The 27,622-nt window shown below is 50.7% G+C and overlaps 1 protein-coding gene across 1 annotated transcript; it reads left to right on the forward strand.

The window, feature by feature from the left end:
• The first annotated feature begins 3,814 nt into the window (after positions 1-3,814).
• stx17 (syntaxin 17) lies at positions 3,815-27,163 on the forward strand. The gene is made up of 8 exons (XM_036539857.1): positions 3,815-3,965; positions 4,914-5,175; positions 6,937-7,002; positions 18,000-18,228; positions 18,446-18,561; positions 18,925-18,975; positions 21,386-21,472; positions 24,878-27,163. Exons 2-8 carry the CDS (start codon positions 5,053-5,055, stop codon positions 25,109-25,111), a joined length of 906 nt encoding a protein of 301 aa, XP_036395750.1. The 5' UTR covers positions 3,815-3,965; positions 4,914-5,052; the 3' UTR covers positions 25,112-27,163.
• Positions 27,164-27,622: the final 459 nt, after the last annotated feature.

A 27,622-nucleotide genomic window follows, 5' to 3' on the forward strand; every position in this document is an offset into this window, starting at 1 on the left:
TTCCCAGAGCCAGGCAGACACACAGGTCCCGCCCCACCCCCCCTCCGCCTTTGCGACGTTTCCTAGTGTGACCGCTCAAGCACAGCTCCTCTCTGTCTGCCCCCACTCCACCCCCCACACCTTTATACCTAGCCTGCCGTCTACCCTGAAAATGCTCATCATGCAAGCCCCTGGTGTGATTGCGTTCAATTTCCCTGGTCCGCAGGTACATTAGGGCGGGGTGACGGGGCCGGGTGAGCCGCGCGGGGCGTCTCAGTACGGCTGTGTGAGAGTCACAGACGCGCGCCCCTCGTTTGCACCCCGGAGGCTGAACGGATTATCCTTCGGTTAAACAGACCCGAGCTGGGAAATCAGTCTGGGAGAATACCGCCAACCCCTGTCCTCTCAGCCCTGTGTTAGAGTGTTCAAAGAGGGGATTAGGCAGGAAGCGGGGGAGAAGTGTGAGATTAGTTAGGTGCTTGGGAATGAGATGGAAGGTGCACTTATAACACATAACAATAACAATGAGAAAACATGAACAATAACCTGGTGTGTACAGACCAATGCTGAAACCACTAACTGACCCTATTCTATGCAAACCACAAGTCATTGTTTCCCTCCAGCATTCTCAGGTCAACAGAAGGACGTGTGTACGTGTGTACTTTGACTTATAGCCTCATAGCTACGCTTACCTAAAAGCACACACGGACCTTGAAGTGTGGCTGGCATCAAAGCCCTTCAGACCTGGCTTCACCAAGAGGCCTGCTGGGAAAATGGAAGGCTCGCCTAGCCTGCGGGGTTGGGCCTGACCAGCGACGAGGCCTCCACTGTCAAAGAGCCCTGCTCCTGTCTCAGCCATGGCTTCACACGCCCTCGCGCTTTCGGGACTCCCCCAGCCTCAGGCAGACTCGGAGGGGGTGTGAGTGCTGCAGCTGCCATTGGCCAGAGTTTAGATGGGCCCAAGCAGCCACACGTGTGGGGAGTGACAGACGTTCATCAAAGGCTCCGTCTCCTTTTCAGAAACTGCATGTAGGAGATGGTGGGGGGGTGGGTTTTTGAGACGGCAGTGGCTGGTACCAAAAAAATGCAGATACATGCACGCAATCTGTTCGCCTTTGATGCGATCGTTATCGCTGCTTCTGAGACAGAGGGAGACAGAGTGAAGGAGAGACAGAAAGGCTGGGGATCCGAGCCAAGCCCCGCTCGGATTCTAATATCTTGAGGGAGAAACGGTGAAGCTCAAACGCTAGTGTTCAAACAAATTCAGTTTCGACCACAAGATTTTCACATGTTCCATCCTCCCACTCGTGGGCTTTGTTATTCAGTGGCTGTTATTTTTTCTTCTCTCTGTACCTCTTAAGTGTCATAACACTTAATGGGAGTGCAAACAACTGTTTACTTCTAACTGTGTTTGTGTTACACGAACGAGAACAGAACAAGCTTGGTGTTTTTTTCATCCAGATCACATCATGTAAACTTTAATTCCACACCGGTGGTTGCCAGTTATTATCATAATTTATTTGCTGATCACACAGCTGCTTATCCAGGGCACTTTACACAACTTATATTTTATATGCTTTTCATGAGTGAATGACAATACATTTACTGAGACTTCTTGGGGTAAATGTCTTCCTTATGTCTACAGCAAATGTGCCCCATTAGGGAATCAAATCTGCAAGCCTCTGGTCATAAGCCTATATCCCAAACCATGATACAAGGCACCTCAAGACTTAAGCATCAATGGTGAGCATCAGACATTGGGACTGTGCCTCATGTCCTCAGACCCGAGGGTGGATTTCTTTCCTAATCTATGTTTATCGCCATGCCAGAGTATCACTTTATGTGACGCATGGTTGCCGCTGGTAATCGCGAAACTCCAAACCCCCAACACCAAAGGCTTTGCTGCCCAAGATCTCTGTTACATCAACCCATGTTGCATGTTGCATATTGCATGTGATACTGTAGGCTAATCCATGTTGAGTACTAGGCACATATGCATACAATGTATGTACAGTACATGCCATTTGTAGTGTAGTGCACACCATGCGATTCGTCTCTACCTATCCAATCCCCTCTAAGAGCACGATAGCATAATACAGCATACCGTATAGCATATATGTATATACACACATATCATCGTATATATATATAGCATAATGTACTTTAATGCATGTTTTATCTGCACAGGGGCTTCACTGCACTGCTTTGACTCTATAATATCACATCCATCATGCACTCTAAGAATAAAGAAAAATGGGTTGTAACTATTGCCATGCAGGTTTTTGGGACTTGTCCCTCTGGGAGAACTAGGCATAACCTTACACCTCCAAGAAGAACCCTTTTTGAGCCACTTTTTATAAGCATGCACCAGGTGGACAGAAAGCAATCATGAAAGTCATGAAAGCAATCAGCCCCTTGTTCCTGCCTTGGTCCTGTGGTTGCTTCAGCTAGACCTTGGACATGACTGGTCTGACTCCTTGGGTTCAATGTGCACATCAAGAGGGAACAGCTGTGGTAGCCAAGGAGGCTGCAGTTGTGGTCGGGGGGAGGCCCCAGCGAGGCGCCAGACCCGCGGCACAGTGAGCAGGAGGCCCCGCGATGGAGCTCACGTGTGGCGGTTAATCTGCTGCTATCCTCTTAAGCCGGAAGACAGCTCCCCTGGGCCCCCCGGAGGGTGAGCGCAGTGGAAGAACAGCAGCCTGTGTCGGAGGCCTCGGCCACGGCAGGGGAGGGACCCTACCTCTGACATCACTCCCTCCTGGCTGTTATCATGTCAAGAGCTGTATTTGGTTCATTTGATGACACTGTTACATTCTCTTATTTCATTGGCTGTTTGGTGGAATCGTGAAGAGATAGGGTTATACACCCTTCGACACAAAAAGCTTTTCTTATTTAAACCTGAGCCAGAAAGTAAACCTGTTTTTGGTGCAATGGCACAGCGGTGTTAGCAATTCACTTCAAAACGGTCCAGACCTCTTCACATGATAACAAGGCCAAAACCAGCAATGATGCCTCCACCTTAATCTGAGTGTCCATACTCCTTTTCTTGTGCTAGCAAAAAGCTGCTCTGTGGTTATCGGGGAGCTGCTGAGTCTGTATCACATCACATTTGGCATATCTTACCTCATACCAGAAAAAGTGAGCAACTTTATGCATCCAACTAACACCAATGTATCAGGTAAAGAGCTGACCTAACACATTCTATCTAACTGCAGTCTCCCATGCCACAGTTGAATTGGCATTGCCACATCAAGTCATCACCCCTTAAAAAGTCTTCAGTGAGCTGCTGTTTCTAGTGGTGTCAACCTGTCTGCTACATGTGACCACAAAACCCAGTGTTTCAGCAACATTGTGCTTTTGTCATGGTGCATGGTGCTTTACAGAACACCACAAGTATGATAAACGGTTAGGTTTGGTATTTGCCTAAGTAATAGTGTTAAGTCTAAGGATACTTTAAATTAGGAACAGCAGAAATGGCTTTTCAGCATCAGGTTTTGTTCATTTGGAGACAAACTTAAAATTAAACGAATATAATTAGAATGACAATGAACTTTAAAACTTTAGAACTTTAAAATCTAAAAAAAAAGTTTGTTAGAAATGTCCTTGTGAATTTAGTAACTATTTACAGTTGTGCTGAAAATGTATTTCACAAGTACTTCAAATGCAGATGATTTCAGTTTTCTACGTGTAGAATGCGATTTATTATTTAATAACCTACTATCCATTACCATCAATTCAAACCGGTATTTGTCGTCTACTTTCCCCGTACACTGCAACGCACTGTTTCCTCATCGGTTCTGAATCTCTGTTACAGTTTTAGGTCGGAAGGAATTAGTAGGAACACAAGGAAGATACTGTCAGCCTTGTTTACCAACAGAAAGTTGCAGCTGGTCAGCTGCTGTTTTTCTGAGTTCGCAAGAAAAAGAAACAAAAAGTGACCCGTTTATCTGTCTGGCTGGCTATCTGCCATTCCTTTTTCTGTAACGGTAGGTCTGTTTTTGATGATTCCAGTGCCAGCAACCGAAGAGCTAGCTAGCTAACTTACATACTTTATAGTGAAGACAACTTGTTTGCATTGTCAGTAACCTAGCTACGTAGCTAGCTAGCAGGTAACTTAGCTAACTCTTGCAAAGTTATCTGACAAGTTAGCCGTCTTGCTAACGTTGAAGGATGTAGTTATCTTACGTTAGCAACCAGCTGGCTGAAATATTAGCTTTATGGTTAGCTGGCTAGCTTGCTAGCTGGCCAACTTTCTAAAAAGGACTGGAACGACACCGCTTGAAATTGTTTGTGTCTGTACACACGACGTTATCAGTGCTGTGTACATGTACACACGCTATGAAGTGTAAAAATGTCAGCTTTTCCCGGGTGAAATATTCTATAAATAGCTAGTTAAGCGCTAGTGTGGTGTAGCAGCTGTTAGGCAGCGAGCACAAAACGAAACAACGAAACAATTTTTTGAGCATGTAACGCTTAAATTAGCTAACTTTAGCAAATGATGTTTAACTAACAAGACTAGCGCTGGAAAGTGTTGTTGTGGAGATTAGCTACCTGTCATGAAAGCTTGAACTTTGCTTGGCTAATTAATTCTGCCATCATGAATCATAAGTGGTCATGTAGCCGTCAGACTAGATGCCCTTGCTCTTGCCCAACAGCCCACCAGTACATTAACTACAGCCAATAAAACTGGCCATGTTAGTGAATGATGTTGCATCCTCACAGTGTGCTGCAGAAAAATAAGCATTCCCTCCAGACTTTATCTACAATAAAGACCTAAAATAATTTATCTCGTCCCACAGATAACACATTGATCTGACTCTGGTATAGTAATTTGTACCTTGGTTGGATTTTTGTAAGTGCTGGTTAAGTTCTACCCAAGAAATGGTCCTCTTGTGCTAAAGCCCAGACTCCTGTTTTCCCCTGTCACCCTCCAGGCAGCAGTGGAGGCTGAGCGTAGCCCTGACGTGAGCGTGCGGGGGTGCAGTCCATGCCCTGGGGCCTGAATGCAAGGGCACGGAGCTGCGTGACCCGGGCGGCAAACCTAGGGGTGAGCCGGGTGGGCGGGGCGGAGGCATGGCGGACGAGGCCGCGAAGCTGCCCCTGCGGCGTCTGGAGCCGCCCATCAACAAGTTCATCAAGGTGGCCATTCCCACCGACCTGGAGAGGCTGCAGAAGCACCAGATCAACATCGAGAAGGTACAGGGACTTCCATCGCAAAACGTCTACACAGCGCACCCATATGAAATCAGTGTGTGCACCATGTCACATTATTTGCTTTGTAAATGCCCTTATTTGGATTGAGTTGCACAGCTGACATATTGTCAAGGGTACAATAGCAGTGCCCCACCTTGGAATCAACCTGGCAACGTTTGAATCATCAGGCCTGACCACTGCAGTTCACATTTTGAGGTTGGCGGTGCGGGTTTAACAGTGTCACAGATGTTGGATCTGTGACACTGTCTGACATGTGGAGACACGTACCCATCTGGGTAATCTGTGTCAGGTGTTCTGGGCCATTCCGAGAGCTGGAACACAGAATCTGCTCATTCACTGACTGATGCAGATGCAACACACCCTGAGTCTTTAAGGAATCCAGAGTCTGGCTGCTCTCTCCCTTATTTAATTCATCCAGGCTGACCGCCACCTTACCAGGCGTTCGTTTGTGCCCGCCCTAGCAGTTTTACTGTGGGGGTGCGCCAACGGTCCCCCCCCCCACCTCCCCTTTCTGGGAACAGGGGCACGGAGTCCAGGTGGAGGATTAGGGGACATGAGGGCCAGCACCTGTCGATGTCAGCGGGGTGGAGGAGAGGGCACGGCGGGGCCTGGCCCGCGCCCTCGCCCCCGGAGCAGGGCTCTGGCCTCAGAGCGCCAGCTGGACCGGCGCTCGCCGGGGCCTGGCAGAGGCACGCGGCTCGCGGCTCGGCCTCTCACGGCGGGGTGCAGGGGAAGCATTGTTCCGCGAGGGCAGGCCCTCTCCAGCGGAAGACAGCCTGTTAATTACCAGGCCAGCGCGGTCATGTTAAATTAACGTAGCTTGAAATGGCCGCTGTTAAAATCAACCGAGCTGCACGCGGGCACGTTTCACAAGACGCACCCCAGCGGAAGCAAAAAAATGATCAAACCCCCCCATCCCGTCCACCCCCCGCTGAAATGATTGTGGGACACGTCTGTTGAAAGAGCTCAAGCTTTTAATTAGTCATGGGAGAGCGAGGCATCGCAAGCCCCAGAATGGACAGAGCCTTGTTGTGTTGGCAGTGGCTTGCCAGTTTGAACAAATCATGGTATGCTGCCGCGGAAAGTACTCTTTTGATTACTTCCTGGGCATCAGCGATTCACAGCCCATGGTAACCTCCACCTCATGGCGCTCCCGGGGTTCATGAAGCCTCACTCTCCCGTTATGTTTTCAGTGTTTGATGGTGACTGTTTCTGGCATATCGTGTGACGGTGTGTTCCTACAGCTGCGGGGCGCTGGGACATGCGTGCAGCCATGATGATGAAAACAGAGAGTCTCAGTGGGCGGGGCCTGTCATGTGTCTGATAACTTGTCGTGGGCCTGGCAGATGGTAATCACAGAGCTCTTTGTACCACTCCCTCTGTCATTGGTCTGTACCGTGACAGCCTTATATGTTGGAAAAGCAGTTGCACTTGCAAGAGGGTGGCTGCCATGCAGTGAGTGTCATGTGTTCAGTCAGGACATGATAGTCACTTTGGCCTGTCCTACCATTTTGATGGTCATCTTGGCATAAATGTCATTACGATTTTCAATTAGCAGGAGAAATGGGCCTACTGTGTGGCCCTAGACAATAATCATCGAATATTTCAAATCCAGAATGAACTGTCACGCACTCTGTGAGTGAACTTTCCTCCTGACATCTGAGTTGGCAGTTGGACTGATGGGTCAGTTGTGTGTGTGTGTGTGTTGTAACGGAGATGCATCTGTATCTGTGTGTTTTTCAGTTCCAGCGCTGCCGGCAGTGGGACCGGCTGCACCAGGAGCACATCAACGCCAGCCGCACCGTGCAGGTAAGACAGCATCCCTCCCATACAAACGTGGACTCCTCTGCCCCCCCCCTGCCCCCCCCCCCCCCCCCCCCCCCCCCAAATAACCTGGCCTGGGCTGGCTTCCTGGCCCGTTACTTCATCATGAGAAGACTTGGGAGGTTGCTGGAGGGATTGGCCCTCGTCAGGGTACATTTCAGAGCCCCTCATGGGAAGGGATTATGTAGCACGTTAAATGTAGCGAGGATGATGAGAAGGTGGGTTTAGAAGGCGATTTTGGGACTCTAGCCTAGGCACTCTCAGTATTTACCGTAACTACAGTAGGATATTCCACAGCCATCCAGGACCTCAGCTCAACACCCCTTTAAGAAATGGCACCTCCAGCCACACAGGGTCCCCATCACTATGCTAGAGCATTCTGTCTGGTCTCAGGTCTGGAATTTTAATGTACACTGAGCAAAGGTTCAGTGTATGGTTTGGAGTACAGGGTTAGCTAGTGCAGCAGGGCAGAGCTAGTGGTTAGCTAGTGCTGGCAGGGTTCTGAATTTCACCTGAAGTGCTGGAGGTTAAGAGCTGCCACTGAAAGATCAGATGGGATGAGAGATGGTCAAAGCAGCGTGAGGCAGCTGGACTTAGGAATGTCATGTGGGGTCATATCTGAGTGACCAATCGAAGGTCATCTTCTCAAAGACGCACCAGTTTGGTTAAGTGCACAGCCCATATAGCCGACCGCGTTTTTAATCAACAGGCACGCAATTATCTACCACAGAATGAATCGCCAAACCGCTGATTTGCATAATGTAATTAATTTGCAGCGCGTGCAGCCTATTGTTGGTAGAGGGAAGTGGATTAGAGATTATGATTTGCCCCTTCCTGTCTGAGATTGCTGTAATGTCGGGCGTGTTGCCGTTAGGGCAGTGGTTTCATTTTATGAATTTTTTATTGCTGTTACTGAAAATTTCACGTGTCGTACCAGCCACTCACCTAGAAGTGTCAAGATTTTTGATTCCATGAAATCTTTAGCGTGTACGAAAGTGTGATTTCTGAACCACACATGTGTGTGAACAGGAAAGGCAGAACCCGCCTAAAATGCTGATGTGTGTTTTTCGTGCTGCGCCTCTGGTATTTTTTTACTCCATTTGAAACTCGGCCCATCTTGGGCGACACTTTCTCACTGTGACAATTCACAGGAAGTGCGCACGATTCGTGCATGCATGTCCCTCAGAGTCCACCTCAAGGGTGTGAGTGGTGTGGGAGCCGATGTCTTAATGCGTGAGACCCAGCCCCCACCCCTCCAACTCCCCCCGTAACACCCGTCCACCTCGAAGTGTCAGTGATACTGTCCTTCTTTACATCTGGAAATTTAAAGGGTGTATGGGGATAAGTAGACCCTGTGTGTACTTTGAAAAAGTTTAGCTAATTGGAGGGTTTTGAGGAGACAATGGCACTATAGCGCACCTGAACCGGTGCTGAACCAATGCTCAGGTTCACTTGAAGAGGTTGCCTTTTCATGCTGGTCTTTTCTAAATGAGTGTCCCTTTTGCAGTGTGGGGAATGCCAACAGCAGCAGTGTGGCAAATGCAGTGGGAAGAGTGCAGTAGTTTACAGGCTTACAGGAAGCACATTCCCCCTCTGTGAGTCGTCCACCAAAACAGCATATGAGTCATGAGTCACAGTTTATACCCAGTGTTTCTAAGTTAACCCCCCCACACCCCACACCCCCAGCCCCCACCGTTCCCTGGAATCCGCAGCCCTGAGGCTATGCCGATGCCTCGGTCAATCTGGCACATCCGAGACGTCCACATTAGCAGGCCGGTCTTCGATCGGCAGGGCCCCTCCCAGATTCGCCCGCTACGAGTTTCCCTCCTGACGTCACTCGCATCGCGTTCGTGGCGACGCTTCTCGAGCACCGCTTCCTGCCCTGACTCCTGCCCCGGCGGAAGCTGCCAGTTCCTCTCGGTTCCCTCAGCAGCGGCGCGGCGGGGTCCCGGGGCGAGCGGGGGCCGGGCAGGGGCTGCCCGCGTGATGTCATCGTCAGAGGGCCGGGACCGTCATGTGCTCGCGCTGTTCCAGAAACTGTCCACCGCAGAATGTGCCAGTGGAATGTACCCCCCCCACCATCCACCTCACGCGTTACCCGGCAGGCTGTGATGTCACAGCCTCCAGGATACTAGGAAAGTTACGTCCAGGAACAAGGGGGGGAGCGTGCAACAATGGGCGTACAGTCCTCTGTCTACTTGTGTCTATTTCTATCTCTCTCTCTCTCTCTTCCTCTGCCTCTCCCCCTCTCTTTCTCTCTCTCTCTCTCTCTCCCCCCCTCTGAGAGCTGTTTCTTTCTTCCATACACAGTCACTCCAACTCCCTGTCCACCCCCCCCTCCATATCTCCATGCCGCGTAAGCACGGTCAGGCCGCAGGAACCACTGTGAGCAAGTTTATGATTCACAGGCACAAGTTATTACTACATTGCGCATGTAACCTGTGGGAGAAGGGGAGCACTCAATGGCACCCTTTGTCTCGGTGTTTACTCCAGTGGAGGAATGTACTAAGAGCAGCAACTGCAGGCTGTAATGACGCAATGAACGAGTAATTTTACACATGTAGTAAATGCTTCATTTATAGATTTAAACACGCACAACGTAGGTTTTTGCACATGATAATGAGTACCTCATGGTTTGTGTGATTGTCCTTCAGTAATAGCCTACATGCCTCCCATCTCCATTAATGAGGCCATTTTCCTCGTCTAAGGCAAGCATAATGTAAAATTATTATTAATAAAAGCAACGTCAATTTATTTTTTAAGCCCCTCTCAAAAACTATATGTATATATATCTTGTGAAATTGTTTGCTATTTAATACATTATATTATTGTCATTTAGTAGATGCTCTTATGCAGAGTGACTTACATACAGTAGGTTGTAGTTTTATCCCTTTGTACGGTTGGATATTTATTGAGGCAATCGTGGGTTAAGCACCTTGCCCAAGGGTCCAACAGCAGTTGCCTTAGCAGGGAATTGAACCAGCAACCTTTTGGTTACAAGCCCTGCTCCTTACCTCCATGCCATACTGCTGATAGTTTTTTATACTCAGAAATGCACAGTAATGTAAGGTGTAATAAAAAGTAATCCTCTCTACCATGATATTGTGACATGCTCTGCGTGTTTGTAAGGGAGAAGGGTGCATTACCGGCTACAATAATTCATTTTAGGAAAACAGAGCCTGTGTTTAGTTAAAAGAGGCCTTAGCTGGGATATATTACTGTTGCTACAGAAAATATGTATAAACATATACAGGTATAAAATACATATCAGCCTTTAATTAGTCAAATAATAATAAAGGACCAGTTTATTAGATTAACAAAGCCTGTGTTTAGTTAAAGGAAGCTTTAGAATTGGAATATATTACTGTTGCTACAGAAAATATGTATAAACATATACAGGTATAAAATACATATCAGCCTTTAATTAGTCAAATAATAATAAAGGACCAGTTTATTAGATTAATGATCCATGAGTTCATTTGCTAAATGCCATACCGTTTGTTATGGGCTTGTATCATAAATGTGCATTTATGTGCTTTGCGACTGAAGTGAAAATTTACAGACATATCCAGAGGATAACCTGAAAGTGAACCATTTTAATAGTATTTTTTATTATTACTACAAGTTATTTTACATTAGGTTGTACTGACATATTTATTATATACATTTTTATGTATCTCTCTCATGTTTCTGTATGGAAATGCTCTTGTCGGCGGCTGATTGCTTTGAAGATGAGGTTTGAGGTGCGCACTTTTGTCTGTACTTACACAGCAGTAACATGTGCTGCGCTTCAGCTCTTGTGGTGGAGGGTCTCTTAGCACACTGTGGCAGTGTGACAATCTTTCTGTGTTAGTGGTACGCAAACATTGGGAGGTGGGGGTGTTCGGGTTGGGGGGGGGGGGGTTGAGCGATGGTTTCTCTGCCCTCCTGCCCCGTGTTCCATCCAGGGGCGACTTCCGTACACCCCCCCCCAAATAACATACACCTACCCCCCGGGTGTCCCGCGGGAGGCCAGAGTGCTTTCTTGTGTTCGGGCTGCTGAGTGCGCGCGCGTGTGCGGGTAGCCTAACAGCGACTCGGGGGCGAATGCCAGCGTGTGGGGGGGGGGGGGGGGGGTACCGGCCATTGTCTGAGCGGCAGGCATGGCTCTGGGGAGCCGGGGAGCGGAGGGACAGACAGGACGGAGAGAAGGAGGGAGTGAGAGTGAGAGTGAGAGGGGTTCTGCAGGCGATCTCCCCTGTGTGTTGTGTGTGCGGTGGGCTGTAAATCGGGTAGGTGTTGCTTCACAGGAAGTGGGCCCCTCTGCCTCTCCTCTTTCAGTCCATGCCGATCCCCACCCCCCCCACCACCACCACCACCCGTCTGGGTTATTTTTAATGCCTTCCTGTTGAATACAATTATATTGGTGTGATCATGCACCTGCTCTGTCCAGCCTCGCGTGTTAGCATGTCTGCGGAGATATTTTTAATGGCTGTTGACCTCAATACAAATCGGTCCGGTCAAACACCTTTCATGCCCCGTTCCCCCAGTGAAGGTTTGAGATGGTTGGATTGTAAAAGCCTTCACAAGTTTAACACGCTCACTGTACCGACCGTGAAACGGTGACTCGCGTTCAGGTGCCACTCAAAGCAGTGGAGCGCTTCCTCGCGTGCTACCCGCCATCGACCGCCGAAAGCAGTGTCGATGTCACAGAGGGGGGATGAAAGCGCGCTTCGGCAGGATCCGATCCGATAAAAACAATAAAGCATTGATTAATAGATAACCGTGACATTCATGAGCGGCGCGTCTATATATGTGTCACATTGCAGCGGGTGATTATCCGCTCAATATCATCCCACATGCTCATCTGTACAATCTTTAAATGACAGTGGTGTGAAATGGCACCGCAGGACTGAATTTCACTGTCTGTCAAAACCCGCACTGAATCAGCCCTCCCACCTCTCTCTCTCTCTCTCTCTCTCTGCAAGTTTCTTTCATTTTTTTTTTTTTTTTTTTTTGGTCGCAAAGAGGAAAAACAAAAAAAAGAGAAGACAGATGAAGAAGGGAAAGTGGAAGGCAGTCATATGAAAACTCCACGGGTGCCCAGGTCAGCGGGTTCAGGCAGTTGGGGAGTGGCAGGACCTGGTTTTTGCATTTGAAACTGAAGGATGTGAAACTTCCTTGTGGAGCCCAAGTTAGCGTGGCGCACGCTTACTGCGCAGGTGAACAAAACGGCTCATTCATTCTCTCCCTGACGTGCGCCTGCCGTTCCCGTTGGACGGAGCTCTTTGGCCCCGGGGGGGGTGGGGGGGCTGGAGCCCCGGGGCTTCTCTCGTTCTCTCGGAACCACGAGTGCGCAGATAACGATAAGCGGAGAGGCTGGGCTGTGTCAGTGGAGCCGCTGACCGTTTGGATCAGGCGGGGTGCACGTGTTTGGGTTGGAGGAGAGTCGGGAGCCTCTGCAGACCACCAGAGTTGGGGTGTCTTGTCGCGCTTGCTCCTGTAAGCTACCGCAAACGTGAGGGTCCTGCGAGTTGAAAACGCTCCCTCCTCCTTCCCTTAGCTGCCGTAGCCCCCGCAGAACTGGGAGCAGGACCGTGAGCGGAGCCAGGTGTGGTGGAGTCAACAGGCCCAAACGGGGAGCGGGAACGGGGGGATCAGAGTGAGGTAATTAAAGCGTGGGGGGAGATTAAAGCTGGCGAGGGCTCTGTGATCCCCCCCTCCCCCCTGATGTGTCAGGGCGAAGCCGTGGCCCCGTCCTCGGCTTTGAGGAGTTAATTACGCGGAGCGTTATCTTTAGCTGCTTTTAACCGGTGGAGATCCACAACCCACCGTTGAGAGACACATTCTACTTCTTCTGACAGCAGAAGTGTTCAGGGGTTGTTTGCCAGCCAGTGCATGTTTAGGTACATGGTCCCCTGCTTTGTTTCGCCCTGGACTCGGGTGTTAGAATAGGTGGTTAGGGTGCGTCAAAGCGTGCCATGAGCAGGCCAGGCACACCCCGTACAAAGAGTCAGCCGGTCTGGTTTTTACAAATCTCTTTAATAACCCGTCTCAAGAGCAGAGAAAGGGGGTTAAACCGTATCCAATAAAACACAGTTCATTCAATTGCACAATTAAGGGCTTAAGGTGAATGAGCAAGCGTGGCGCGTGTCCGCTACCGTGGCTGCGGGGCAGAGGGGACGGCGCGGTGGTCCCTGGTGGCATCGGGCAGGCGCTCCGGCAGCGGTGGGCGGGCCAGCGGCACTCTCAGCCCGGTCTGCAGCGCCGCTGTCGAGGCGGTTAGCGCCTGACATTAGCGCGTCTGCCGGAGGAGGAGCCGAGCTATTTTCGGGTGGCCACCCACCACTCTCGGGGTGACGATGAATAAACGTCTGCAGCCAGACGTCCCTCTCGAGCTCGCGTCCCTGCTGCTCCAGGAGCCCACTACCCCTCCCCCCCGGCGCAGTGTGTCTGTCTCCCACAGACTGACGTGAGCCGCGAAATGCTGTCTTTTCTTAGCCTGCTCCCCAGCCCCGGCTAAACCACCTGCCCCTCGGCTTCAAACAGCAGAAAAACGCAAAACATTGCAGATTCAACGCCCCCACCCACAACCTTCTTTCTAACGGCTCAAGAGGGAGGCAAGGGTTTTTTTCTTTAGTCCTCGTGTTTACATTTTTTTGTGGTTTTAAATGTCCTACACTGCCAGCCTCAGCAAAGCTGCTTTTTGTAACATAAAGTTCACAGCTTGGGGCTGCAGGTGATGCACTAAGGCTTCCAAAATAATTGCATGCTCTAGATTAGATCATTTTCTCCAACGCCCCCATGGACTGCTGAGTGCGTCGCATGCTGTTGTGGACATGGTGACAGCGGTGGGATGGCCTGGTGTTATGACCTGTGGGCCCATGACTGTGAGAAGCCACTGAACCATTCCTTTCTCTGTGACCTGTTACAGGAGAGAGATTTCACCCACAGATAACACAGTCACCACACCTCCACAGGGCCAATTTGCATTCAGCTTTGTTAGAATTTTCCTAAGTCAACAATACAGACATGGGCTTTTTCTGAAAATTGTATTGCTTTTATTCAATTTCTATTAAAGCTGAGCCTTCTGATCTAATGTAAATTAGTGTAAGCAATAATACCTAGAATGCAACAATATAATAATACAATAATACCATCTTGCTCTCTCGCTATATATATATATATATATATATATATATATATATATATATATATATATATATAGACACACACACACACACACACGTATACACCATACCAGTCAAAAGACAGACCTGATTAAGATAATGGAAAACATGCATTCATTCAGGACATTCTGATCTAAAGACATATGCTTAAATGCTTGAAACGTGTTTCTTAGACAAGTGTAAATAATGTAGTTGATGCCAATGTATGAATTTCTTTCCCAAAAAAATTTTACTTAAAAAATTGTTTTGGCTACTTTGAAGAATCTAACACTTTTTTTTGGTCACTACATAATTCCATTTGTGTTATTTCATAGTTTTGATGTCTTTACTGTTATGTCCAAACTTTTGACTGGTACTGGTATGTATATACATGTTATATATTTATATACATATATAGTGTGTGTGTTTTGTTTACGTATTTCTGCGGAGGCTTTAAGTTCAACCTTCATCAGTGATGCTTTCATTTTGAGTTCAGCATTTTCAGTTTGAGGAGTGAGTAAACTGGATGTGGTAGAGTGAAGTGGTAGTGTTCATGATCATTAACTGAAATGCAACTTCCCAGTGTGTGTCCCAGTTTTGATGGCTCTGTCAGCTAGGGCTGCAACTAACGACTATTTTTTGAGTCGAATAATCTATTGATTATTGAAACGAATAATCGACTGTTCGGATTATGAATCGTACAATTACTCAATGGCTCTTATTTATCTATCAGCTTTTAAATTTAGCTTGAGGCTGTTTTAAGCATATGCTAAATAACAATAAAGACAATAAAGATGAGAACTTCATTCAAAAATACATCTTTTAATGAATGGTTACTAGGACTAATTCAGTGAGGGCAGTTGCTTGCTGGAGAGTACAAGTCTGCTTCCTTTGAAGAAAGCCATACATGGTAGCATTATGAGATCCAACAAACCCATAACTCGTTCGAATTAATTCAAATGCAACCCACAATGGGCACACACGCATAGACACGAGTTGTAGAAATCTTTCGCGATTTAGAAAGTATCAAATTCTCCGGTGTTCTCTAAACTTGTGCAATCAGCAGCAACACTGTCTCCAGAGAATTTCTAAACAGCAGTCAGGCTCTGGTTTAACATTGTAAAGCTAGGGCACATTTGGAATGTGAACAGGATTGTTGTGAATAATAGGTTATTATTTGCTACACTGTATGTTCAATGTCATTAATAATTTATTGATCAAGAGAAAATGTATTTCAAAATAGAAAACGTTACAGCTCATAATGTTCAGTAACATGGATTTTAACATTAACATTAGCTATGCTAACTAGCTAACTAACTTAACGAGTCGAGTCTTCATCATCCAGGGAGCCAACGTGCCACCTCTTCAGATGCTCGAACATAACCGATATTCTCCCATGCCAGGCAAGGTCAGGTTTTCAAATGTTGCAGTTCACAACCTTCTTGGCAGAGTTAACCCTTTCGCACGTACAGTCACACCGGTGTGATTAGCTGTTTAGTGCATATGTTAGCACCGCTGTGATTAGAACATGAGATTGGAAAAATTCTAGCTAATTTTAGCTTTGAGGAAACAGCGATTTAACATTAAAAAATATAGCAAATGCTAACAAAACTATGAGAAGCTTAATAACGCTAATGAAAACATAACGAACCATATAACATAACACGTGCGCTACATAGCATAAAATAAGTTATGTGCGAAAGGGTTAAGAGTGAAATGCTGCCACACTTTTGAGGTCTTTGGTCGTGAAGGTGTTGCCATCTCTATTGTTCACTCCAGTAAAGCAACGCAGCTTAGGCTACATGTCTAAGCATCCCGAGTCAGCACGAAAAACACACGTGATGACATCACCAACTAATCGCCAGTTAAATTTGTTTGCAACTAATTTGGTCATTTGGTCGATTTTACTCGTACGTCAATTATTCATTGCACCCCTACAGTCAGCAAGGTGCTTTGGGTGCAGGCTGAGGTCTGTGAACCAAATTTGAAACCGATCATGTCATTTGCTGTGACACTGACAGGAAGAACAGAGGTTCCGCTGCAGAGAGCGGTGAGCAGGTCAGACAGGGCTTCCTCGTATTGCCACTCTCAGGGACCCTGCAGTTCTTCTTGCAAGGGTGCCTATCCTCCAGTGGGTGGCCACTCCACTGCAGTGCACTGTGTGACCAGTGTGGAAAACATCCATTGGCTGCAGGTGCATGTGCCAGGGCGCAGGCACGGACTCAAGCGCAGACCGGGCGTACTCAGGTTCCAAGTGGTTTATTGGAATGGGAAAATCGCAGGGCAAGTTCGTAGTGGCAGAACAGGCAGGATCAAAAACCAGGAAGGCAGTCAGAGGCAGGATATCGAAGGAGCAGGGATCAAAAACAGGAGCAGGCTGGGTCAAACCGGGCAGGCGGGCAGATCAGGTAACCAAGTCGGGGTGGCAGGCAGGGACGAGGTCGGAAGTCAGGCAGAAGTCAGCACAGGATCAATAACACGAGTAATCAGGCGGGTACGCAACAGAGAAAAACTGAGACGAACTGGCAACGAGACAGCGACAAGCAGGGTATATAAAGGACTGGGCTGACGAGGAGATGGGATGCAGGTGGGCAGGCAGGCAGGTGGAGGTGATCAGGTGGGCGGGGACAGGGCGGAGAGCAGGGCAGGGCCGGAAAACATGGGAACTGTACACAAAAGCACATGGACGACACTGACAGACAGGGAGAAACACAAAAACAACAGCTAGGGGGCTGAAGTACTGACAGCACGTATCTGAGGATTGCAGCCGTCTTGCCCCAGCCCTCTTGTGCAGATGTAGAGGTTGTCACGGTGAGACAAGTATACAGTTGCTCCTTCCAAAACACCGTTGCAAAAAGGGGAAAAAGCATAAAAAATTGCAACTTCCTGCCTGCTTTAACAAGACAGCTTGCAAACATAGAATGGATTACGAGTGGATTTCCATAGCATAACCGGCCTGGTCTTTTTTTACGTGGAAAACAATGGGCTATAGCAGGGTTGCAGCTGTTGTCAGACGATGTTGCAGATGCTGCATGAAGCTGAATGAGCAGATCCTCAGTGCTGTCTGGCGCGGGACAGCGGGCGGCTGGAGGGCTGGCAGCGTGGATGGCGGCGGGACATAAGCGTGCTGAAGAGCACGTGTCCGCCCCGTTACTGCAGTGGCTCAGCGCTAATCCAGTCTTTACAAGCGTAATTGTGCTGCCCCCGCATGTTTATTCAGCATCCGTAATTAGCGCGCGGGAGTGGAACCTTTCTATCGGCAGGCTCTTGACCTTTGAACCCCCTCCAGCCGTTCCTCTTGACCCCCCCCCCCCCCGCCGCACATGGAGCCTCAGGCTGATTCAGTGATTTGTAATCCCTCTGTAGCCCCGAGGTGGAACACGCAATATCCAATCCCTTTGTAGCCCCCTCTAACAAGTGGAGCCCAGTGGCCGTGCCCTCAGGAATACAGAACGTCTAACCAGTCGTCACGCATATGGTCTCAGGTCATGCGGCAACTGCGCGCGGGTTCAGTGATCCCCATATCCTCTGAATGGGTTGCCTCATGCTCTGTGCCCTCGTTTCGGTGCATCCAGATGATGTAAGGATCAGTGAATCGGAGCAGAATTGATCCTGGTGGACACCAGCCGCAGCGTTGCCAACAAATCCTTTCATTAAGAGTTTCAGCGTGTGTGCCACATCTTTGCTGGTTAAATTAGTAGTGAATAGCAGTATGGAGTAGAGGTGAGGGTGCTGATGTTGAGAGCACAGGGTTGCATAATGTCCTTAATAAGGAACCAGCTCTGTGAGAGGCAGTGAAGTAACTCCCTTGCGCCTCCCTCTGGTGTCCCGCAGCAACTGCGGGCGAACATACGGGAGATGGAGAAGCTGTGCGGGCGTGTGCGAAGCGAGGACGCAGCAGCCCTGGAGAAGCTGGTGCGGCCCACCAAAGAGCGCGCCTCCACCGCCGCCCACGACTTCCTGAGGCTGCACTCTGAGTCGGCCGCGCGGCTAGGGCCCCCGCCTCCCGCCGCCGAGGGCCCCCCCGCGGGCCCCGCCCTCTCCCGCTCCATCTCCACGCCAGGTAGCCCGCCACACCAGTAAACCTGCCACGCCCCACTCTCCATCTGGTGGCTCTGATACTCTTATGTCATTTACATTTATTCATTTGGCAGACGCTTTTATCTAAAGCGACTTACGAGTGAGGTACACGCAACGCACGCTTATATGCATCAGATGCTGATTTTGGGGTTTCGTGGTAAATGAATGGGCATACCGACTGTGTTTCCCTCTCCTATCAGACGATGTTGCGGGCGGTGAGGAGGGCGAGGGTTATCACCTCGCTCAGACCCAGCTCCCTCTGCCCGAAATCCCGCATGACCAGAATGCCGCAGAGTCCTGGGAGACCCTGGAGGAGGTACACCTGCCCCCCCCCCCAGTCTGTCTCATAGCAGAGTGAAGTGTCCACAACATGCCCCATGAAAGCGTAGCCTCGTGATGCGTCTCTCTTGGCCTGGGCGGGGTTTCCGTGTATCGATATAATCTGGTCAGGCAGGACTGACAGGAGCCCATTGTGTTCTGATTGAATTAAGTGGGATTACAGGTACATGCCATTCGACAGTCCACATCAGACACTCAGCATCACTCTCTAGATTACACGGTATACATTACATTAAAAAACGCATCAAGTCAAGTTACAGTGTATCTTTTTTCGTTGTTTGTCTGAGTGCAGTAGATGGTTTTTTGACACCCCTCTCCTGTCTTTGGTTGCTTACCCCAGGACCTGCTGGAACTGAACGGCCTGGTAAACGAGTTCTCGGAGCTGGTCCATGTGAGTATCGATCACCATTAGCTCTGGGTAATAGCCCTCTGTATTTGGGCCAGGAGCCCGTTCTGCAGGGGGGGCGGGGGGGGGGGAGGGGCAGGGGGTGACAGCGATCACTCTGGCACGCCCTGGTGACAGGAACGCTAAGGGCTTGGGAAGGGTGTCTGAGTGAGCGCGGCGTGGCGGGGCCCTGTCTCCGCTGGGCCTATGGGGCTGTATTGATCGGAGAATCTCATCAAGGCCCCCGTCTGCCAGGGGCTGGGGTGATTGAGGGGGGACCCGCGCCGACATGACAAGGCGCCCAGGCCCTGCAGCCGCTAACAAGCCAGGATTAATGGGCCTGCAGGGTAATCACGCTCATGATAATGGCGATTATGGTGGCCGGCGGTAAAGCATTGCTTTTAATAAACGCTCTCACCTGCGCCAGGGCGAGGCAGGGACGGGTCGAGGCGCACGTCCGTCTGCGTTCGGGGCGAGGAGGCCAGGACGTTTCCGCCGCGGCCTGGGCGGCGGCCCTGTCCCACCGCTGCTCTCTTGTCATGGGCCACGGCCTTACGAAAAACTGCCCTGCGGTTACAGCGGGAGTGTCGCGACAGACCGCCGTCTGAACGCTAGGCTATGCTACCAGTCGATTGCTCTGAGTTTTGATCCAGCCCAGCTGCCAGTGTCCTCACACCATTTCCCCTCTCCCGGCTGCGTTGAAAGGGATGGGAGTGAAACAGGCCTTTGCGACGGACCTTGCAAACATCAGACAGCTTTCTACAGCTGCGTTAAATGTACAGGGATCTGCTAATATCCAGGCCTCCGCTCTGTCTATAATTGGAAGCTCATATCCCCCCCCGGACCCCTCATTCCTCTGTTGGGTGCGGGGCTGTTGCTGGGCTCTGTCCCCGGGAGACAGGTCCCGGGTTAAAGACAGACAGGACTGATTAGGCCTCAGTAGTGAGCAGCCGTGTCCTGAGGGGGGAGAATGAAAGACAGGAGGCTGTCACTGAGGGAGGGAGAGCGGAGAGTTGGGAGTCGTGTGTGTGTGTGTGTGTGTGTGTGTGTGTGTGTGTGTGAGTGAGTGAAAGGTAGAGACAAAAAGGCTGTGCTCGTGTGTGTTTGTGTGTGTTTGTCTGCGCACATGCCTGCAAGGATGTTTGCGTGTGGTGTGTGGGAGTGTCCTTAGGGGTACATGGCCGAGCGCAGGGAGTAATACCCAGCTCCTCCTCTCACCAGCGAAGTAAACACTCTGTCCTGAGATACCACGCTCAGGCGTTCAGCAAAACACACACACACACACACACAGGTGGGACGTGACTGATAGGTGGTTATTGTGGAACAATGAAGATAAATGTGAGTGAATAATGAAGGAAGGCCCGACAGACGCCTAAGCGGGCCCATACCGACCACACTAATCCACCCCACACCCCACTGTCAAGTGAAGCCAGGAGAGGTGAGAGAAAAATTCCCTCCCTGTCTGCGGGGCCAGAAAAGCAGGCCAGGGCCTGAAAGGGGGGACACTGGCGCGCCCCGGGGGTACGGCGGCGAGAGGGCTTGGTTACTGCTTCTGCAGGTTCTCAATATCCTTGACGTAACCCCCCTTCCCCAAACCCCCCCCTCTTCCGGGCCGGTGGGGAGTGGGGGTGAGGCGGGAGGGGGGTTCTTTAAAGCCAGATTTACCAGCAGTTCCTAATGACTAGGGGAGCGGGCTGCTGCGAGCTCACACTGACACGGCCCAGGCACAAAGTGAGAGACAGCTGCCACTCTCTGAATATTTCATAAGCCTCCCGCGCACCCGCCCGGCCTTCCTGCCCCCGCCCGCTCCTCTTTAACGCTTTCATCCAAGCGCTGAACCCGGTCCCGCTCCATTCACCAACACCTGCACCCCCCACCCCCAAAGACAACATATCACCTGCCCATGCGATTCACATCCCCAGGCCCTGTGCCCCTAAAGTTTTCGAAGCCCCCATTTTACAGCTGTTGGGAAGGGGGGGGGGGTCCTCGTAAACGCCGGCATCTTAGCTGAAGACGTCCAGGTGGTGAGGACCCCTCCCCAGCCCCAACCTTGCTAGAGGGGGCAACAGCAGCGTGCCACCCCGGAGCTGGGTCCCCCGACCTCTGTCGCGCGCAGCTGAGCAGTCTGTCACAGAGACGCTGTCACCGCGCGCAAACTGTCACACAAACGGCGCTCAGCGTGGTGACGGCCCCGAGCATCGGTGGGGAGCGGAGGCACGAGGGAGAGGCAGCGGGAGGAGGAGGAGGAGGAAGAGGCGTCTTTAATAGATCCCGGTGCCCGCCGTGGGGCCCACGTCGACTGGCAGGCCCGCGATTACGGGCACTGAGTGCGTGTGTGCGCGCGCCCGACCCCCTCCCCCCCGCCGCGCCCCAGCGTGCGCTCCTCCCCCCGCGCCTCACTCCCATCATCTCTCAGTCCCAACAGGCCAAGATTGACAGCATCGAGGACAACGTCAGCGCGGCGGCGGCCAACGTGGAGGAAGGATCGCGGAGCCTGGGGAAGGTGAGCGGGAGAGCGCCTGCTGGGGGGGGGGAATCGATGGCGCTCTGCCTCCCAGCCATCCGCAACGCTCGCCCCATTGATCCACCCCCTCCGAATACTGAGGGAAGCTGCAATTAAGGAAATAAGGGGGGAGGGGGGAAGAGGAGAGGGGGAGGGAGGGGCGGGGGTGGCGGGAGCCGAGAGAAAGGGAAAAAATCAATCCGTGTTGTGATGGTCTCTTGCAGCGAGCCGATGTGGGCAAGTGTTGAGAGTGCTGAAGGGCCACATCAATTCCTAACTCTGTAAAAGAGCCTCCGCCAATGCTGTTTGTGCTCCAGCGGCGCGCTCGATAGCCGAGAGCCCGGCCCCCGAGCGCAGCCAAAAAAGCCTGTAAATGCTGATTGACTGCAGGGCCGAGCACAGGCGTGCGCGTATGTGTGTGTGACCGCTTTGAGTGTGTGTGTGTGTGTGTGTGTGTGTGTGTGTGAGACGGCTTTGAGTGAACAAGTGTGTGTGTGTGTGTGTTTTGTATTTAGATACAATAATTGAGATATTCACACATCATACACCCTACTTGTAAAATTTTCTTTCACTTCCTCAGATTCCTGCTTTTGACCGTTCCTAATAGTAGTGAGTTTTCTCTCTCTGTCAGGTGCACGCTGTTGTGTTTGCATGTCGTATCAGAGGTTAGCGAGCTGTAACTGGCGATCCAGACTCGTGTAGGGAGATCCCTCTCGTGTTCATCCAGGAAGTTGCAGTTCTGTGGGATTGCTGTTAGGGGGCGCTGAGAAGAACAGCAGAGAACCAAAGATGCGTGCAGGGTGTAGATGTCCTCCTGTCCCATGAACAGCCACATTAATGTCATCGCTCAAGTGGCGGGAATCTGGCACTGGTTAGGGCCTGCCCTCCAGCTATATAACGCAGCCGGTAGCTTTATCTGGCAGGCTTGGACGGAGTAGGCCTGAGTGTACACTGGGGGCAATGCTAAAGGCACACCATGGTGCTGTACTTGGGGAGATGAGTGTGAAGGGGAGGGGTCAGAAACTGCATGATGGACGCTAAGGACGTGATGTAATGCTAAGGAAATGATAGAAAGATACTCTTTGTGTCTGGTGTAGTTTTTTGCCCTAATATCCCATACGGCATTGCAGCCTGACAGAAAAAGGAGTGACCAGAAAACTCCTCTGCCAATTCAGCAGCACAGGGTTCAGCGCAAGGCAGACAGGTTGCTGGTGAGCACGGCTGTATAGGTGTTTATCAGGACTCTGAATATTCTAGAATTATAGTCAGACATTGATTCATCACGAACAGATTGGAAATATGACTCCTCCACCAATGGCAGGACAGAATGCTAATGTGGTGGCCAGAAAAGGGGGATGGTTTTGGTGACTGCTCAGCGGCGTGGAACAGGGGCGTTGTGTCAGAGCTGTGGCCGTGAGTGGACGGGACAGCATCAACAGGCCAGTGAACGACTGAACGAACAGCAAGCAGAACAGCGGAATCAGCGGGCCAGCACCCAATCAGACGAACAGCAAGCGGAACAGCGGAATCAGCGGGCCAGCACCCAATCGGACAAACAGCAAGGGGAACAGCGGAATCAGCGGAACAGCGGAATCAGCGGGCCAGCACCCAATCGGACGAACAGCAAGGGGAACAGTGGAATCAGCGGAACAGCGGAATCAGCGGGCCAGCACCCAATCGGACAAACAGCAAGGGGAACAGCGGAATCAGCGGAACAGCGGAATCAGCGGGCCAGCACCCAATCGGACGAACAGCAAGCGGAACAGCGGAATCAGCGGGCCAGCACCCAATCGGACAAACAGCAAGGGGAACAGCGGAATCAGCGGGCCAGCACCCAATCGGACGAACAGCAAGCGGAACAGCGGAATCAGCGGGCCAGCACCCAATCGGACAAACAGCAAGGGGAACAGCGGAATCAGCGGGCCAGCACCCAATCGGACGAACAGCAAGCGGAACAGCGGAATCAGCGGGCCAGCACCCAATCGGACGAACAGCAAGCGGAACAGCGGAATCAGCGGGCCAGCGCCCAATCGGACGAACAGCAAGCGGAACAGCGGAATCAGCGGGCCAGCGCCCAATCGGACGAACAGCAAGCGGAACAGCGGAATCAGCGGGCCAGCACCCAATCGGACGAACAGCAAGCGGAACAGCGGAATCAGCGGGCCAGCACCCAATCGGACGAACAGCATGCGGAACAGTGGAATCACCGGGCCAGCGCCCAATCGGACGAACAGCATGCGGAACAGCGGAATCACGGGGACAGCTTCACGCAAGTTCCGGGACAACTTCCGTCGGGCTGCTCCGGAGTTTTTTGGTGTCAGAAAATCAAAACGCAGAAGGTCACGCCGCCCGATTGGAGGAGGCAATTAAAATGCCCTGGGTGGGGTTGGAGAAGAAAGGGCCGCCTCCCTGCCTCTGTCCACGGGAGGCCGGGGCTAATTAATTTGTCTGTAAACAGCAGCGGGGGTGTGGGGGGGGGGGGTTTGGGGGGGGCAGAGAAACCCTGTCGGCTTCAGAAGATATCGGAGATCAGAGGAGTGTCAGAAGCCGGGAGCTCCTCAGAACGGCGTTTGAAGAGCCACTATCTGCCATCTGACCAGGCGCAATTACAGGAGCGCTCACCAAACACGTCCCTCCGTCATTTAAAGTTTGCCATCTCTTAAATTAAATTTCCTGCAACCGTAAGCTCGTTTGAAAGGTATTAATTTCAAAGTTCAGCATTAATCAGGTGGCACCGGGTTCCGGGGGGGGCGTAGAGTGAATTCTCCAGGAGCGTTTAGAGGAGTTTCTTATTAATGTCCACAGAGGCCCCAAAAGAAGCCTCCTCCTTTTCAGAGGATATCAATTAATTTGTTTCTGGGGAACGCGACGTATGCAGAAGCTTAATTTCCTTTGGTTTTTTTAATTGCGCTGATTAAAATGCGCCCCCGCCCCCCCTTCTCACTGGGAGGGCGACTGATCATGAAAGGGGAGATTTTGCAGGCTGCTCTTATCGGGCCCCTTTGCCAGCACCTCGCTTGTTAAAAAACCTGCCGACAAGTACGCCGGCGCTGACCCTGCTCCCCGATCAAACGACAGAGATCCCTCAGTTCCGGCCCAGCTGGAACACCGCCAGCCGGTTGTGTCCGTCGGAACGGCAGCACACGTGTGTGCGTGTGCATGTGAAATGTTTTTTTTTGGGGGCAGGAGCTGTACTTCGTGAGATTTACTAGTGTTAACCAAGCGATTGTGCCTTGAGGGTCATCACTCTGTGGTCACGATCACTGTCTCTGTTCCCCTTTTCTGTTTCCTCGTCCTGACGTTCCTCTTTTTGACCCCGTTGCCTTTCTTGACCTCTCCTCTCCCCGCCACCCACTCCGCTCTGACCCTGTCTTTCCTCTACCCCGCCCCTCTCTCCTCTCCCAGGCGGTGAAGTACAAGATGGCAGTGCTGCCGGTGGCGGGGGCAGTGCTGGGCGGGGTGGTGGGCGGGCCCCTGGGGCTGCTGGCGGGGTTCAAGGTGGCGGGGGTGGTGGCGGCGGTGAGCGGGGGGCTGCTGGGATACGCCGGCGGGAACGCCATCCAGAAGAACCGGCGCGCCAGAGTGGACCTGCAGCTCCAGCAGCTCTCCGGCAGTGACCCTGAGCCCCCCCAACAGTGAACCCCGCTCCCCCTCCCACCCCCACCCCCTCCGAGAGTCGACCCAAATCCTGACAACCAGCCGCCAGGGGAAGCCACGCCCCCGTCGCTTCCCCTAACAACCAAACAACAACTGAACTTCTCGATTACCTCACAAGAGGATGCAATCCACTCCCTCGGCTGCTTTTGTGCGAGCTGGTAGAGTTTATCTGGATCGCCCTAAACGCCCAACGAGGCCGGGTTTGGGTCTGAGAAGGGTCTGAGAATACATTTCCTCAGTCTGGCCACTGTGCAGTGCGCTGGTTAGCCTACGGTCTCCAACTGTAGGGGACAGTATAGACTTGAAGTTGCACGTGAGGCGTGAATGCTGTAGCTGTGTTAGTTGAAATGTTGGTGGCGACGGTGAAAATGTACAGTAATATATCAAATCTTAGCCAATAGACACTACTTATGAATGTGACGGTGACGGGGTGAAGGTACTTCAGAGAAAGGAGCTGTGAACACTGCTCTTCTTCATTGTGTTGACCTGTGATTCATAAATTCCTCTGAATGACAATCTGCTGACTTGCCTCTGCTGTAATGGCAAAAAAAAGCACACAGGCTTGTTCTGTGAGGAAGTGAAGCCCAGGGAAAGTGCAGGGATGTGATGTGAGCTCAGAGGGACCAATTGTTCATTTCCCCTGTTATTCATTTTCAAGTGTTAAAAACGTTTCAGATTTCAAACACTTACATGTATACAGAATACGTACAGTTTTACAGTACATAGTGCTGTTCAAAAGTTCAAACTTTTACTTCTTGCAGGAAAAAGTAATGCCAGCCTGCAGTGACATATATAGGTTAAATGGAAAATGAGGTAGTCTGTTGATAGTGTTCTCAGTTAGACCTTGGGTGTCTGTTAGCAAGATGAAGAAAAACAAGAGATTGTGACAGTTGTTCCACCATGTCTCTGGGCTCACATGTCCTCATAAAGACCATACACACACCCACTCCTCCGCTGGGTTTCAGAGCACCTCACCAACAAGCTAGCTGATCCCAGACCTGCCACTTTCTTCCCCTTGTTTTAAACTCGTTCCTTTCAACACGGTTTATCACACAGTTGGAAGCTACATTGAAGGCAAAGCATAAATGTTGGCAGGGCGAAGCTACCATCTTTCTTCCGGCTGATCTCTCTGGGCCATTTGTGTAATAAGCTAAATTTGGGCGTGCTCGGGTCTTTGCTGAGGAGGGGTGGAGCAGCGGCCGCTGACACTGGAATCCGGGGGCGGCCACAGACTGCCACAGACGTCAGATTTCTGAAACTGGGGACAGAAGAGGTCTCACCATAACATTTAGTCTGGAGCGGAGAATCGTCTCAGACATCGATAGCAGCCGCTTTTTATATTTTGCTCAGTTTAGCCGACTCGCAAAATCCATTCCCGCATTGATTCTGACTCGCACCAAAGCTTTAACTATGGAAGAGAAGAAAAAAAATGTTTTCTTTTTTTTTTTTGTTCTTTTGTTTACTGTGAAAATCACGTTGCCTTGTTTACTTCTACCTGACTTCTATTCTCTTATTTTCACTTCACATTTCTGCCAGAACTTCTGTGCTCTGGCACGAGTCTACTGTTTGAGGTTTGCAGCACCTTCAGAAAACTGTCCTGTCTGTTCACGCTGCCTCAGATGTGGTGGGGAGCATGACTTAGTTGCATGACTACAACGAATGGATATGTAATATTAGAAACGGTCTGCCAAAATCAAGCTGGTCAGAATCGGCCAATCAAAGCTGGTCTCAGCAGTGAGAAACTCCAGGGCTTGTTGGGGTCATGTGGTTAGCACTTCATGCTTCCAGGCAGCCATGGAAGTGCTGTTTCTGTGCCAAGCCATACCAGTTTGTGTGGCGGGAAGCTACCGGTGATCAAAAGTGTACTTCACTGTTCCTATAGGGGCCACTGGAGAGCCAGGTTTCATAGTAATTGTTGTATTACAGTGATATTTCTGTTATTGAATGTTATTCCCTCACACTGAACCTGACTGCCCTTCAGTGGAAAAAAAATACCATTTTGTGCTTTATTGCTTGTTTTACTCTTATTTTTAAATGCCAAACAAAATAAAATATGCTATTGACTGTTGGCAATGTCTTCCTGGTGTCTCTTACTCATTTTTTAAGAATACACAACTTGGTTCTTATCCATGGAAATCCCATGCGCACAAAGCAAAGTCCCAATCCGAACCCAAACCCATTTTCCAAACCCAGCGTTCAGTTGATTGAACACCTGTACCTATCACAGGTTGAACTCTCAGATGGAATTCTCTGTGGGGCCGAGCAGACAGAGACACACCCTGTTGCCTCGTCGGTTTAGTCGGCAGCGATGACCACATCACTTTCACACAGGCCCGATTCTAGAGAACATTATCGCTCGGTGGAAGGGGAGCCGAGAGCTGGAAAGCCCCCTCGCGAAGTTAGCGTGCTGCTCTGGTGGAGGGCCCGACACAGCCATACTTTCCTAGTGGAAGGATTCAGTGACGAAACAGCGGAAAAAAAAAAGCGGTGTCC

This window comes from Megalops cyprinoides, chromosome 10, assembly GCF_013368585.1.
Source record: "Megalops cyprinoides isolate fMegCyp1 chromosome 10, fMegCyp1.pri, whole genome shotgun sequence".
Lineage (NCBI taxonomy): Eukaryota > Metazoa > Chordata > Actinopteri > Elopiformes > Megalopidae > Megalops > Megalops cyprinoides.